This window comes from Larus michahellis, chromosome 7 (genome assembly GCF_964199755.1).
Source record: "Larus michahellis chromosome 7, bLarMic1.1, whole genome shotgun sequence".
NCBI classification, from domain to species: Eukaryota; Metazoa; Chordata; class Aves; order Charadriiformes; family Laridae; genus Larus; species Larus michahellis.
In genome coordinates, this window is record NC_133902.1 from 24,026,025 (window position 1) to 24,041,888 (window position 15,864).

At 37.3% G+C, this 15,864-nt stretch overlaps 1 protein-coding gene across 1 annotated transcript in view; it reads right to left on the reverse strand.

Moving 5' to 3' along the window:
- Positions 1 to 15,864, reverse strand: part of HIBCH (3-hydroxyisobutyryl-CoA hydrolase) — a 44,311-nt gene that overhangs the window by 4,230 nt on the left and 24,217 nt on the right. Inside the window, exons 8-13 of the mRNA XM_074594855.1 lie at positions 14,890 to 15,035; positions 13,902 to 13,988; positions 12,710 to 12,768; positions 11,845 to 11,926; positions 4,514 to 4,633; positions 3,275 to 3,308 (exon numbers count right to left, since the gene is read on the reverse strand). Of these exons, the coding sequence (XP_074450956.1) occupies positions 3,275 to 3,308; positions 4,514 to 4,633; positions 11,845 to 11,926; positions 12,710 to 12,768; positions 13,902 to 13,988; positions 14,890 to 15,035 (528 nt within the window). The remainder of the gene's footprint in view (positions 1 to 3,274; positions 3,309 to 4,513; positions 4,634 to 11,844; positions 11,927 to 12,709; positions 12,769 to 13,901; positions 13,989 to 14,889; positions 15,036 to 15,864) is intronic.

Sequence of the window (15,864 nt, forward strand, 5' to 3'; positions counted from 1 at the left end):
CAAATTACAACTGCACTAATTAATATTTCTGTAGCTGAAGACATACAGGCATTGCAACTCTTTAGCTTGCATCTCCAACGAGAATTGGAGCCCTGTGTCAATTTACCTTCAAGTACAGGGCTAAGGACTCCCTGGATACAAATAAACACACTTTTGAAGAGAAACCCATTGTAGAGATAGAAGCTGCAGTTCCATGGAGAGTAGAATCCATGTGGGCAATTCTTTAAAAGAAATGTGCTTTAAGAGAATGATTTTATTAGGCCATTCAACTGGATAACTTAATGAAAAGTTATGATTCTACAAGTTAATTTTAAATATTATGATGTGAAGCGATTGATTGGTTTGGGTCAAAACATATAATTGTCCCAAATCAACTATGTTTATTCCATCAGAGTAATACTTGTCTAATGACTTCAACTGAAGTTGAAGGTCATGATCTGGCCAAAATAATCTTAACTGTTATCCACAAAAGACAACACTGACTAGAGACGCTTTAAATAAGGCGGGGTGGGGTGGGGAGGGAAGTCCATGTGTATGCTATTCTGAAGATTTCCAAGATAAATTAAGGGACGTTCATTAAAATAACAGTAACTGAACATAGACATTGTGTTCAGGGTTTGTTGTTGTGGTTTTTTTACCTCTTCAAAAATAAGAAACAATTCAAAAACCCCTCTGTTCAGTAGCAGTGACCTCACCAGAGTTAAATTAGTGTTCTATTTTTCAGCTTCATTCAGCACAGTCAAAACAGTGATATTTCTAAGCACCTGAAATTCTGTTGGTTGCAATGAAATCTCTCTACCTACTTGCTGACTGCAGGGGGTTTGCGTGCCCAGGGTAAGGCTGCCAGCACTGCAGGAGAGAGGGCAGAAGCCATACAGAAGTAAGATCTTTGCAGGCTCAGCAATATGTAGAAGGCCTTTACAATTCCATTTGAAGTGTACATTCCTGCACAGTTAGGAGGCTAATTTAACAGATTTCTGTACCCTCAAGCTGCTGAGATTGTAGTGTACCTGGATATGTTTGAGCACAGACTCCAAAAATGACACTTTTCTTATGCAGTAAGAATTAAAAAACAAAATTGTTGGAAATTACCCAAATCTTTGCATTTCTTAGTTTATGTATTATTCTATAAATCAAGGTGAAAAATGGATCTCTAAAGTATTTAAAGACCGCATTTACCATTATATGGGAAAACGCTGATGAAATATGATCTTTGTATTTTATGCTTTAAGGGTTTAGGCTTCTACTTAGTAGCCCCAATCACAAGTGGGGAAGTAGATTTGGCAGCAGAGTTTCAGTCTGGCTGAAAGAAAACTGGCTAAAAGAAAAATGAAATTTTGACCTCAGGTCAAAGCAGGTTTAAAAAGCTTTTAAACAAACTCTTTCCCTAGCATGCCTATTAAAATTACGGTTTGAAGCAGATAAAAACTGTTATTAAAACCTGACCAATGGCCATTGCTGCTGAAAAAAAATCTTCAAAAACTAAAATCTGATTATTATATCTTAATTTTACTTTGTGGTAGACAGAGTCAATAGCTGGCTCTTAAATGCTTGGAATATAATGTTTTAATGAAGAAAAAGCTAATACTTAACACTTTTATCATTTTCATTTTTATTCACTATGGTTGATCCTGTGAAGTACTTAATAATTTTACTTCCTATTAAAAAGGATGCTCAGCACACTGTTGGATAATGATTTCTATGAGATTAGACCCAACTACAAAAATGATTTTTGAGTCCGATTCTGCACCACTGTTAAACAAGAGAAACAATTTTAAGATGACAAATCTGAGAACAAGATATATGCAGTAAGCAGAGAAGAAAAGGGCTTCAAGAACAAATTATTATTCTTAGCAATCCCCCCAGTGCAGCTGGATCTCTGGTGGGGTTTTTTTCTTCCCCTGATATAGTTAAGCCTCTGCTATGCCATCCTCTGTAAAAGAGGAGCTTCCCAACTGCTGTTCTTGCAGGTTCTTTCTTTACAAGCAGTTTGTATAATATACTGACATGTGACTTGCTTTTGTGTTCTACTGCATCCCCAGATGGTTTAATGACCTTGTGCTTTACGAGTGAGAGTTTGGTTTGTTGTTCATCTGACTCTCAGACTTTGAATTTGTCGCTTCCCAAATAACTACATTTCAGCAGTTTATATGGTGGTTTAGAATATATCCTAGGAATATTCTTTTTAAGATATCTTTGTCCCCATTACACAATGAATGTACATGTACTTAATGCATGTAGTAAACTCTTCAAAGGAGTCTCTGCTAATAAGTGCTAAAGATTAATTAAAATCAGAAACTTTTTCCATGTTGTACAAACAAACTTTGCATCTCTCACCCCAGGCTATCTTTAACACAATATTATTAATAGTGAATGCTCAAACGAATATCCACTACTTTATAAAGACAGATATAAAAAATGAGGAGGAGGTGATAATACATACTCAAGTATGTAAATGTGTGAATTACAAGCCAGGTTCCCTCAACCCCAAAGTGTTATTCATCCAAATGTTTTGTACTGTAAGCTCCTTGGAAAAGGAAACGCCTCTGTTTTGTTTCATCTTGTGCTGTATAGTACATAAATAATTACTACAGTTTCCAACAGATGTGACACTGGGTTTGACAAACTGCATAGTGAATCAGCAGTAGAATCAAGGACGCAATCTAAGTTTGTCCCCTAGTTGAACTTGCTGAGCTGCTGCTCTACTTTTACCACTACCTATTTTGACTAATGCCTTAAAATGCTGAATTATTTAACATTAAGTTTACATATATGACTTTTTAATAGTAAGACACCTTTATACAGAGATATGTTGGACATGGGTGAAAGTAGTCTCTGTTCTAACAACTTTCTAAGCAAATAGCTGTTCCTGACTTTGAGTCTTAAACCATCTTACAGCTGGTTGAACCAGCTATGTGGCAACACTAAGTCTAGACACATAAATGATACCCATAGCTACTCACTACTACCAGCATTAAATATATTTTGAACTTTCCCAATGAACTGGTGAAACCTTTTCACGGTGCTGCATTACCAGGTGGATAAGTAACACCAGGAAACTGAGATTACACAAAGGAAACAACATGGCTGTTACACTTTGGAACAAATAATAACTTTTGGCCATACAAGAGTCCAATAAGCAAAAACTGCAGCAAGCTGGGAAGTGTTCTCTGGGCTGCTGCTGCATGTACTTTTCTTAACCTCTAGAGAAGCAACACAACAGTGAGTTTGCGTATTATTAAATTTGAGAAACATTTCTGATGTGCATGCTTACCTGCTCGAACCCCTTCATAGAAGTCGTGGCCTCTCTGAAAGACACAAAAACAAGCTGTAACGTGACAGATTCTATTTATTCCGTCTTTCCCTATCCCACTTCTGCTTGAAATGTAAATTTTCAAGATTTGGTTAAATCCCACTTGTACTGTTCTCATCTAGTTCTGCTTTCGCCTTACTTTGAGCTCTCTATCCTCTTGCTTAAATGCACCCACAACTCTTAAAATCAGTGTGTTGAACTGTAGTTGATCAGCCAACTTTTATGCAGTGCAAGCTCTCTCTCGGTGTGACACTTCATAGATTTTTCTGAAGAGTTTTGCATGATGAGGGCTAAGGTGTGTAGGATTAGAAATTCCTCAGAGAAAGGCCAGTTTTCAGGAATTGTGATGTACTCTGTATACATGAAACAAGTTGCAGTTAAATGGATTCCTGGAAACATCCAGTTTTGTTTTTTTATAAAGGTAAACCTAGCATTTAAATCCCTAAGGATGCTTCACTAGCAATGGAGCAACAATACTAGTTTCAGGAAAGATATGGTAAGGATACTGTCAGGATCTACAACATATCAGAATGATATACATTTTCAAACTTTTTAAAAAACATTTACTTTATCACAAATCATTTAATCAGATACATAAAAATCTTATTTTAAAATGTGACAAAATTAATAAGGGTGCCACGGGGAAGCTTTGAGGAATCTGCTCAGATAATTCATTTAGCAACTCTGTTCTACTGAAAGGATTGCTTCCTCATATGTTCTCCAAGTACTCAGCCCCTACTACAAATAGTACTAAAATCTCCTGTTTCCTTTAATAAACTTATCACAGCGCTCCTGAAAGGCAGTGATACACAGCTATTCCCACCCTGCTGACAGGAACTGAGGCATTGAGAGCAAAGTAATGTAAATAGGAAATCTGGTCAACAACACCAGAGTTTTAAAATTATGGTCCAAATACAAAACTTCCTAGATTGTATAACATTATCATGGTTTTCTTAACAAGTCCTCTACCATTCCCAACTGACCATCATTACTGTGATCTTCTTAGAGTTGCATATAAATATGTGGAACTGGAAAAAAGAAAGTGACAGCCTAACAAACAAAAAGAAGATACTGGAAAAAAAATCCCTACAAATTTTGAGCCCTTAATGTAATGTATAGAAAACCTAAGTGTCTGACAGGCTCACTGCCCCTCCATGGCTGGAAAGAGACAACGGGCTCAGCACTCAGCTGCCTGCTTACCATGCATGCTTGGCTCAGTCTGTATTCCATTGTGAGTACGTCTTGTAAGCTCATGGAAGCTCCTTCTCTGAGCTGTCTGAGAGTCATCTTTAAGGATGTAGGTGACATCTTATTAATAGTCTGGGGAAGATATTAAAAATGTTTTTTATTATCTTCAATTTAGACACTTCTGTAAGTCTCTCTTTTTTGCATTTTAAATTTCAAGTAAATGATGGTACTCTTCTCTCTGAGCTCACTTACGTGGTACCTATCCCTTCTGCTCCCTCCCACCATGCTGTCATACTAAATGAACTTACTTGCACAAACTTTTATCAGCAAGATCTTGTGGAAGCATGCCATCACTTGTGGAAAGCCTAGAACTCCTAAGGTCACATCATTTATTATCAAATTACTACTAGTCAGAGAATCTAACGCAGCTTAAATGATTTCCAAACAGATACTTTTGTAAGTGAAGGTGAGCGTTACAGGCAATTATACTCCATTTTTAAATATAAATGTATAGTCTGAATTGCTCTTAGATGTTACCGATATTGTAGCTGATAATACTATTGTACAGCACTTACATTTTATTTAGTACAATAGTCAGAGTTTTAAGGTAGCAGTGGTGAGAATAGCCGCAGACTTTAAGTAGTTGCTTTATGATCATCTGCAAAAACCAGACAATATACTGAGAAGAAATTTGTGGAAGAAAAAAATATTAAAAGAAATCAAACCTAAATGCATATTTGTCCAGGCTTCTTGTCTGGGATCAACAGATACTGCAGTAATTTAGCCTTACATAGCTCTGCTGATGGGAAGCCTGGAGGTCTTGCCTTCTTTTGACAGAGCTACAGGCTATAAATATTATGCAACAAACAGGATCTGTTTACGGCACACAAACAAATGCTGTAAATCTGGCTCTCATGATTATCCTTCAATTAACAGCATGCCAGTAAACAGTAGGGGGAGGTGGGGAGAAAGATGAAAACCTAGTTAAGAAAACAGAGCTGAGCTTTAAAGCTTTCAGGGTTGTGGGAGAAAGGAGCTAAATCTTATTGTTGTTGATCTTTGTTTTCTTACTCTAAACAAGACTACTCTTTCCCTGTAAACTCAACTAAAAGCTCTGTATTATTCACAGTACAATAGACATTTCCTGTTAATTAGGACATTTTTACCACTACCAAAAAGTGGCAGATGGTAAGATTTGCCTCTTTACATTATTTTCATTGCAGTCATTAGACTCCTTATTCACAGACTGAAATGGCAGGTTTCCAGTCATTAATGTTTTTTCTGGCTCCCAATTACTCTTCATCCCTCTTCAGACACCAGCTGATACAGCAGTGACCCATTTTGCCTAGTTAAGCTGGAAAACATGCTATTGCTATACAAGCAGGAGGCTGTGCAATTGTACCTTAAAAGCACTGGTTCTGTCATTCTATTATTTGCATGTTGACCACTCGCTTGAGAGAGAAGCTGGTTTAGAAAGAATTAATGCTGGCTCAACCTGTCAGCATTTCCTGCATTCTGGTAAACCTCTCTAACAACAAGCTACCTTTCAGCAGATAAGGAAACCAGCTATACCTCTAATTACGTCACTATGTATGTCTCAGATGGATAGCAGTTTTTAACTGGATCCCTTATTTCCCATAATATGCTCTTGCTGGCTGTACCTTTGAACTGGACCTTTTCTCCTTTGAGTTTTACATTCTGTCGTCTAATTAGAAAGTCTTTGCTCAGACCAGGTTAAACAGTATGCACAGTGCAACCAGATGGTTTCCTAGGTGAAAGGGTAATGGCAACTTCTTTCTGGTCAAAGAAAGCATTGAAATGGGGAAGAACTGAAACTAGCACCTAACTAGTCTAGTGCATCCAGCAGCTGCCTTATCTTGGCATATCAATGAGGCTGAAGGTGGAGGAGGGACTGCCATAAATGAAGCTGAAGGAAGAGGAACAAGGAAAGAAAATGGGTAGGTGTAATTGCAGAAAAATGAGTCACCAGTGTATCTATAAATAAATTCTCCGTACGAAGAGGAGGAGGGGATCGGTGCTAGGGAACAAGCCTGAAAAGGAGATAGGATAGGCTGAAGCGGGGAGTACTAAAATGCAAATAAGTCTTCATAGAAGTATTTGACATCTATTCCAGTATCTTTCACACCATCTTGATTTCAACATAATGATCCTGAAAGCTACAAGCTGAATTTGCAATAGATCTGAATTCCAATAAGATACTGTCAGAAGGTGACCAAATTAAGTGTCACTGACTCAATGGAATCCCTTACAAGAGTAACAGCTGGAATAGTGGCTGCCTCTTGTCTCCACGGCCCATTGAAGTTTCTCACCTGAGCTGCTTAGGGTCCTTGAGGGAGGCTTTCTTTAAGTTAAAACAAAACAAAAAAAAAAACAACTCCCAGAGGTCCAATGTACCAGTTCCCTTTCAATAGATGAAGACACCCATCACTTACTCTCTGAGATACCAAAGCATTTGTTTGTCTGCAGCAAACAATGGTTCTGGACGAGCTTTGATTAAAATATGAGCATCTAGCTAAAGCATCACAGGAAAGCTACTTAAGGACAGACATATCATTCTCTTACTGGTCTGTTAACAGAGGCTTCAGAATGCATCTTTACTTGAATTCAGCACTACCAAGATACCATCCAGCTTCGTTCCTGTCATCTATCATCTCACCCACTTGCTGCACGCCCATTTAAAGTTTCAGGAGCTAGTGTCTGCATCCCAGCCTGACCAGTAGATCTGGACAAGGTGTCTTATAATTCCTAGCCTCTGCAGTGTCCTTCACAATACACTGGAATTCATTCAGTAACAATGAAGGCTAGTAAATAATGAAGTATCAGTGCTCAGAAGGTGCACTCTCCTGCCAAAGAAAGCTGTCAGAAAGCATCGTGTGAAAGCCAAGTCAAACATCAGATGCTTTTCAGGTTTTGACCCTGCATGTTTACTTCATCCAATTAGAAGTGGTACTTCTGTCACTCAGATCAAAGCTTTATGGCTCATGTAAATCCTGAAAACAAAGTAATGCTATAAAGTAAAAGATTTAAAAAAATATTTTACTACGAATTCAAAAAGTGTGTTAGTACTCTGGCTTTCTACCTATTTGTAACTGGATTCAAAATATGATTTAAATCGTAAAGCCATTCTCAAGTAGAATTTTAACAACTTTACATTTTTCTTACTCGTGCAAACCACTTCAGTATCAGATGTGTGAAAGCCCGCCAATCAGGCATGTTTTGAAAGTAAAAATCGGAAGTACTGTAAATTGAACAGAACAGGATACCTAGGATAGCATGGCTCACAGCATACTTGGATTATAGCAGAACTAGTGTTCTGTTTTATTAATGCTAAAAGGTATCCGTACATCCAAGGTGTGGATGTACCAAGGTGTACCTCCAAGTTAGGGTATTTGTATTAGACTTTCAGTTAGGGCTTATTCCATAAGCTTATTAATATATCATAATAAATATACAGGGAAACAAAAAAAAAGCATACACATTGCTGTTACTGAATCCTTTAAAACTTCTATATTTATCATTTGAATGTGCTGTTGTTCCTGTACCTGGACACTAAAGTAAAAGCTTGGTTTCACAAAGTGACAGGAAACATGCAGGGGCATACTCTTGGTACTGTGACACTACTGATGAGGAAAATTACTTGCTTCACACAAGTCAGCAAACTGCTATCAAGGATAATGTCTGATAATCTCAGACTGTTGTGGTTTTGTTATGTGTTCCCTGCTCTAACCAGTTCTTTGAACTCTGCTCCTCTGAGCAATGTGAGAGCAGGCTCGGAGTGTGGGTGTTGTAAGTTGCTCAACTGCCGGGGTGCAAATGACCATTCTTCCTCCAGCTACAATTAAGTTTAACTACAATTCTGCTTCCCCAGTAAAACAAAACCTCCAGTTTAACCGGCAAGCATTTCCTGGAGAAATTTATATTCCTGGAAAAATTTATACCTGAATCCCTTTTTAACACACACACACACACCTGCCCCAAATGCATTTTCCTTCTTTGGTTTTATGGATCTTTTGCAGAAGAAATTAAGTATCCAATCCTACAAATTTACTTAATCCTACTGGCTTAGCACAAAATGTGTGCTGTTAGAGACTTGTCTGAAATTTACATACTTGTTCACACTAATAAGCCTTGTACCTGCTAGAAAATATTAGTGGTGGGTTTTTACCACAAATTTCTGGGTGGACAGAAGCCACTCATATTCACACAGTCTCATCTCTTGAACAGATAATTGTTTGGGAACTTCTGGCAGCTCCAAGGACAGTCTTTCATTTACTAATCATATGAAAGAAAAAGGCTGCTATAAAGTCCTACTAAAGATATGAAATAAAATTAAAAAAAACAAACCTGAAGAAGCAACAAAAGATCTTTATTTTTGTTCAGGAATTAAAAAAAAAAATCAGTTGCACAAAATCATAACTTTGAAGTAGATGACAGTTTTCAGTTCTAAACTAAAAATATGAAACAAATGTATCCCCCTAAAAAGAAGGAACAAGAACTTTTTTTTAAATAGGGGAGATCTGAGTTAGAAGGCTGCAGATGGAGGAAGCAAGTCAAGCCGGGTCTGGGTAACTAGAGCAAATGTGGCAGAACAAATTATCTAGTTAACATATTTCAGTAATGAAGTGTTTCCACACTCCTTGCACCTTTTCTAGTAGAAACTGTATTTTGAAAAAAGCACCCCTTAAGGGTTATAAGCCATTTTTAAAAGTTCCACTAGGTCTGATTATGTTTTAAAGTGCCATAAAATTGCATGAAATTAACTTAGGAAAAGCTGTATGTAAATAGTTCTTGATTGTTTTCAACCTCCACTGAAACTAATCAATATAATATGCCTGCAGAATTCTATTAAACTTTACAAAATCTAGAAATAAAATACTGCCTCATAACTCAATACTATAAAGAAATATGAGCCACTAAAAGTGACTGCTATTAACATGCTATCAAACTGTTTCAATAGACCTTAATATTACTGCTTACCCTGCCATCTATAACATAGGGAAAAAGTGAAGAACTGAATCATACAGCCTTTACAGTTTGGGGGAAAACCATGATGGTAGCCTGTGGTAGAATTCAGGTCTACAAACATAAAATTATTCTTCTGGCACTAGCTCACTTGACTACTTTATTCAGTGAAACCTGAATACTAGTTGCGGAAAAAAAATTAGCTTTCCCTTTCATTCAATTTTGTTTTGTAATACATACGCTGAACTTCTTGCAATGTACTAGGCGTACGGGTTGGCACAAGGATAATTTTAAAACTTCCTTTCTCAAAAACTGTTTGAGAGTTCCAGTGACACAATGTTAAATCTTTAACCAAAAACTAAAACCAAAAATGTGTCTGTGTTATCTGGGACAGGATGCCTAATGTTAGTGATACTACATTATAAGATTATATTCCTTCTGCTCAAATGAAAGTCCAAAGATGATGGATGTTTTCTTTCATTGAAAGAGCAGGATTTCTTCTGTGATCTGTTACCAAAGTTAAAACAAAGCTTTGTTGGACAAATGCTTGTGTGCTATCCAATTTTAAGTAATATTTGAAGAGCTCCAAGACAAACCTTTACAAGGCACCAGAATACAGATACTTCAAAGGAAAAAGAGAAAATACACACATTACTTGTAAATGAATGTAAGTGGCTTCTTGCTTCTGAGGCTGAAGTGTGTAATATTGCTGTACATTTTTTTGAGTAGTGACTGTATCCAACACTCAGAAATGCATTAAAAGGATCAAAAAATACTTTGTGATGACAAGTTGCTTGCTGCTTACCCAAATGAGATATCTAGTATGGAAGAAAACGAGCAACACTGTTCTGGCACTGTTTTATTTCAACCCTTGGCACTGAATGAGAAGCTATAAAAGGAACCTTTGTCACCAACAATCCCCTGATCATGGGGAGGGGAAAAGGGAAAGAGTTCTTGTTTTTTTTACTAGATTACAATTTCATACAACATATGATGGTATTCACATTGTATGCTTTTACAGAGGAATATTCTTGTCTGAGTGGAACTACTGGCAATCCCACAAGACTGTCCAATGTCGTATTGGTGTTATGTAGTATTAGTTATGTTAATAAGGTGACTAAAGTCTGCCCCATGAAGAGAAAGTAGAGATCCAGACTTAACAATGTCGGAGCAACTGACATAATCTAGCTGGACTTGTGCAAAGCATTTGACACTGTCCCACACAACATACTTGTGTCTAAATCAGAGACGTGAATTTGATGGATGGACCACTCAGTGGATAAGGAATTGTCTGGATGGCCACACTCAAAGAGTCAATGGCTTAATGTCCAAGTGGCGAGCAGTGATCAGTGGTGTTCCTCAGGGGTTGGTACTGGGACCGGTGCTGTTTAACATCTTTGTTGGTGACATGGATGGTGGGATTGAGTGCACCCTCAGCAAGTGTGCTGATGACACCAAGTTCTATGGTGCTGTTGACATGCTGGAGGGAAGGGATGCCATCCAGAAGAACCTGGAGAGGCTTGAAAAGTGCGCCTGTACAAACCTCATGAAATTCAACAAGGCCAAATGCAAGGTCCTCCACATGGGTCAGAACAATCCCAAGCACAAATATAGGCTGGGGAGAGAATGGATTAAGAGCAGCCCTGAGGAAAAGGACTTGGGGGTGTTGGTGGATGAGAAACTCAACATGAGCTGGTAATGTGCGCTTGCATCCCAGAAACCCAACCACATCCTAGGCTGCATCAAAAGACGTGTGGCCAGCAGGGTGAAGGAGGTGATTCTGCCCCTCTACTCCACTCTGGTGAGACCCCACCTGGAGTACTGTGTGCAGCTCTGGAGTCCTCTACACAAGAAAGACATGGACCTGTTGGAAGGTGTCCAGCGAAGGGCCACGAAGATGATCAGAGGGCTGGAGCACCTCTCCTACGAGGACAGGTTGAGAGAGTTGGGGTTGTTCAGCCTGGAGAAGAGAAGGCTCTGGGGAGACCTTATAGCGGCCTTCTAGTTCCTAAAGGGGGCCTACAGGAAAGGTGGGGAGGGACTCTTTATCAGTGAGTGGAGCAATAGGATGAGGGGCATCAGTTTTAAACTGAAAGAGGGGGGGTTTAGATTAGATATTAGGGAGAAATTCTTTACTGTGAGGGTGGTGAGGCACTGGAACAGGTTGCCCAGAGAAGTTGTCAATGCCCCATCCCTGGAAGTGTTCAAGGCCGGGTTGGACGGGGCTTGAAGTAACCTGGTCTAGTGGGAAGTGTCCCTGCCCATGGCAGGGGGGCTGGAACTAGATGATCTTTAAGGTCCCTTCCAACTCTAACTATTCTATAATTAAATAGCTAACAAAAATAACACAAAGACATTACCTCTAGCTGCTTAATGGCAAAAGGAGAACCATCTTGCTTTAATTTTTTAACAATTTCTTCCATGCTATTTGCTGAAAAAAGACTAAAAGGAAAAAAAGTAGTTAAGAAATGAATGAACTGCTTTAGCCTTCCTCTTCCCTATCAAGTGCTAGTAACACAGAAATTAGAAACAGAGCGTAACCCTCTGATTTGGCTTTTCTTAGCAATGCGTTCCCTGTTCAGTTTTAAGTAACTCAGTTGACAGGCATCTCCTCTTCCTTTACAGATCTCCAGCATTTCAATAAACTTCACTTACAAACTCTGATATTTATCCAGAAACTTTAGTTACTACCATCGGTCTTATCTGTGTTTTTATAATACATCAAATGTTTAGCTATCAGTTCTGTTCTATTGGTTTGGTGTCAACATCTCTAAACTTTCTTATTGCCGTACTTCTTCAAAAGTTTTAGGTGCTTCTTATCACTCTTATTCTTCCCTTTCTGACACACAGAAGTTCCAAACAATCAAAGAAATGGCCTTATATCAATGAGTATAAATGTGCTATGTAACATTTCCTGTCCAACTGAACGATTACTCTCAGAAATCCCCATCCAGTTTCTATAAAAAATGTTTTTTCATGTGCCATAGGGTAGTTTAATATAATGGTCTATGAATTAGGCAAATATGCTCAAGTATTCAATATACTGATGAGTGAAATATTTACTGAGCTTCAGATAAAGCTCCCTAAAGACAAAAAAGTTTAAATTACTACCTTGAATGTAATTTCTATCACCTTATCTGGGGAACACTGATACTGTTACTGGATTTAACTTCATGTTCTCTATCCAAGAGAATAAAAAAAAAAAAAAAAAAAATTACTGAATACCTGTTAATCTTCTCCATATGTTCATCAAGTACAAACTCCTTTTCTTGATCAATTTTGCTCTATTTAAAAAAAAATTACATATTTTACTTGGGATTTTTAGAGTGAAAAACTTATCAGTACTGAAAAATTCCAATGACTTGTGTTACAGAAATACCATATCATAAAAGAACATTAATATTCATAGGACACTGAAATTTTTAATGAGTTACAGTTTTGTTTTACAAAACATTACTGTATTTTTTACAGTAATGTTTTGTTTTTTTAAAAAAGTTTGGTTTTCTTAAAAAGCAAACGAACACATATATACACTTTTTTTTTTAAATGATGAAACAAAAAAATGCATTTCTCTTCTTTATCTTTTCTCTGTTGTTTTACAAAATTTTATTCAGAAAACTGTAGTGTGAAAAATATGCTGACCTTATGTGGAAAGGCTGTCAAATGTTTCAGATTTCCTGCGGTTTAGGATATAAGCAGATGTTTTGGTAACAGCAGCTGACGCTGGGAAAGGTTCCCTTCAGCTCTGATACGTAAAAATACACAGCTTCCTTTTCCTTTCCATGCCATCTTGTAAAGCAGTATACTGCAACATATAATCACTCCTATTTCATAGCTTTCTATTTTGTCAAAATAATCAGTACTACTATGTAAACTGGCTTATCCCATTTATTTTTCTAATTAATCTTTATATATGAACTTAGTCATTCCAAAACACAAATAAAAAGAGTAGACACTGCTCATTTTAAAGCCAAACAACTGAGGAGTACTACTCAGATTAACTGAATACATTGAATCCTGATTTGACTCCAGAAGTTTCCTTTCTTTTGAAATAAAATTACAATGCACATCAAAACAGCTAAAATAGCCACCGAGTAAACTGACTGTAAAGCCAAAACCTTTTATTTTCATGCCCATGATCATGCTACTGGCTGAAAACTTACTTCCACACATAGAAGAGAGAGCGAGCTGATCACAAGTGGAATTTGAGGATTATCCAAAACAAATAAAAAGTGAAGAAAGACTTTTAAATTTTAATTTTGACCACTGTAGGCCTTAGTGCTGCAAATCAGTGCAAAGAGTTTGGAAACCCATTATTTTTAAACATAAAATGAAAGATTAGTAGCATGGATAAAAAATAATTTGGTTTTACGTATATTTAACAATTCTGCTTGATTTCAGTAACTCATCAGATTACCTTCGCATGGTAGGAGTTCAGTAAGTCTGCAATATTTTCTGTTGAAGGAGATTTCAGTGCTATCAGGTCTTTCTCTAAGGCAGGTAGCTATTAAAAATAAGATTTAATGAACAGTAGATCAAACAAAAATGTACTTATTGGATTGTTACTGCTTTGGTAATAGTACTACACAGTACATATGTATATAAACTTTCAGACAGATCTTAAAGAGGTAGCAAGTAAACAATAAAAGGAGCCATAGTTCACTTTTTCAGTGTTGAACCATCTGGATTTAATTATGTTTGCAGCAATCAGCAAAGAACTCTGCTTCCCAAGCGGATCCCCAATGCAGTGCTACAGCTGCAGCAGGTAAAGCCAGCCTACAACAGTCTGAGAGGAAAAAGCAGGTGCCTGGCAACCATGCTATGCTCAAAATAGTATCTAACCAATGCCACAATGACAGTCATGGGTCTTTCCACAGAGAAGGAAAGCAAGTCATTGTTTCTCCTTCACTTATGTCCGTGCGAGTTACTGGAACATTATGAGTCTGACTTTATCAAATATATGAATTTTTAGACTTTCTTACAGCAACTGTAAGAAACAAATAGGATATCTCTTAAGGAGATTGCAAAAGACCACGTTAATGGGGTGTTACCTAGATTAAAAACTTCGCAGTTGTATAAATCTCTCATTTCAGGTATTGTTCTCTCAATTGTATAATCCTTCAAACAACTTCAATTATGCTCTGTAAATCATGTCCTTCAACAGTAGAATCATGAAGACAGCAACACTTGCTCCCTATTCCAAGCAAAGCTGTCACTAGCTGGAATGTGTTATAGTGACAGCTTGGGAATATCTTATGATCCCTGTTCACAGCGTACGGCCGGCTAATACAATTGCGCCTCTGCATACACTCAAGTTGGTAAAAGTATATTGGTGTGCAACACAACTCAAACTTGTCTCAAATGGTTGTAGGCTGCGCCCTTGCTAGCACTGGTTAGCAGCTTACCTTTTCAGATTCTACAAAATGTGTAGCGATGCCAGCTTTCAGTACATCTCTTCCTTTCAGCCTAAATCCTGTTAGTGCAAGGTAATAGCCAATCCTTCCTGATAGTCTTGGCAAGAAATATCCTCCACCTACATCAGGAAAAAGGCCTGTAATAAACAAAACAAAACAAAAAATGTCAAGGGAAAACAACTTGTCCTACTCATGCACGTAACTTACTAGCTATTTCTTCTTGTCTCACTTTCATCTCCCTGACTTAGGCATGGCTCTCTTGCCCGTTTCTCCTTGACTTGGTTTGACATTTCTGTCATCAAAACCCTTCCTAAAAGCAAGCTCTTGAACACCTTCCAAACTGTATCCTTTCCACTGGCACGTAATTTACAAACATATACCAGACAATATGGTATTTTCATTCTATTTGCCAACAACTTGAGATGTTTTTTAGATGCCTGAAGAATCAAGCGTGCTTTCAGCAAAAAACAGAAGTGACACCAAGATTTGTGAAATAATCTGTGCAAGCTCAAACTGCATGCTGCTCTTTCTCTGAAATCTTTTATTATGATAAAAATATCAAACAATGAAGAAATGCCTCTTTCACAGCTAAGTTTGAACAAATTTTGGGGCTGAGAATTCATTAATAGATCAACAGTATTGCTAGAGTCTTCCTGAAGGTGGAGGCACAAGATGCTGACTTGGCTCTGACAGGAGTATGACTAACCTGCAATTTAAAAAAATTATAAAACTTCGCAGTTTAGTGACTGGCTTACACCTATATTTTTTAAAAATCTAGAGTCATTTTTAAAAATTCAAATCTGTGAATAAAATTTAGAAGACTTATAAAAGTTGTAACTGAAAAATATAACTACTTTTATCAAAGTTTAAGTATTTAAAATCATCACTTTGTCAATATCTATTTATTCTATTATATACATTTATCACCTACAAAATGAATTCAAACACTTTTTGTAACTGTTAACA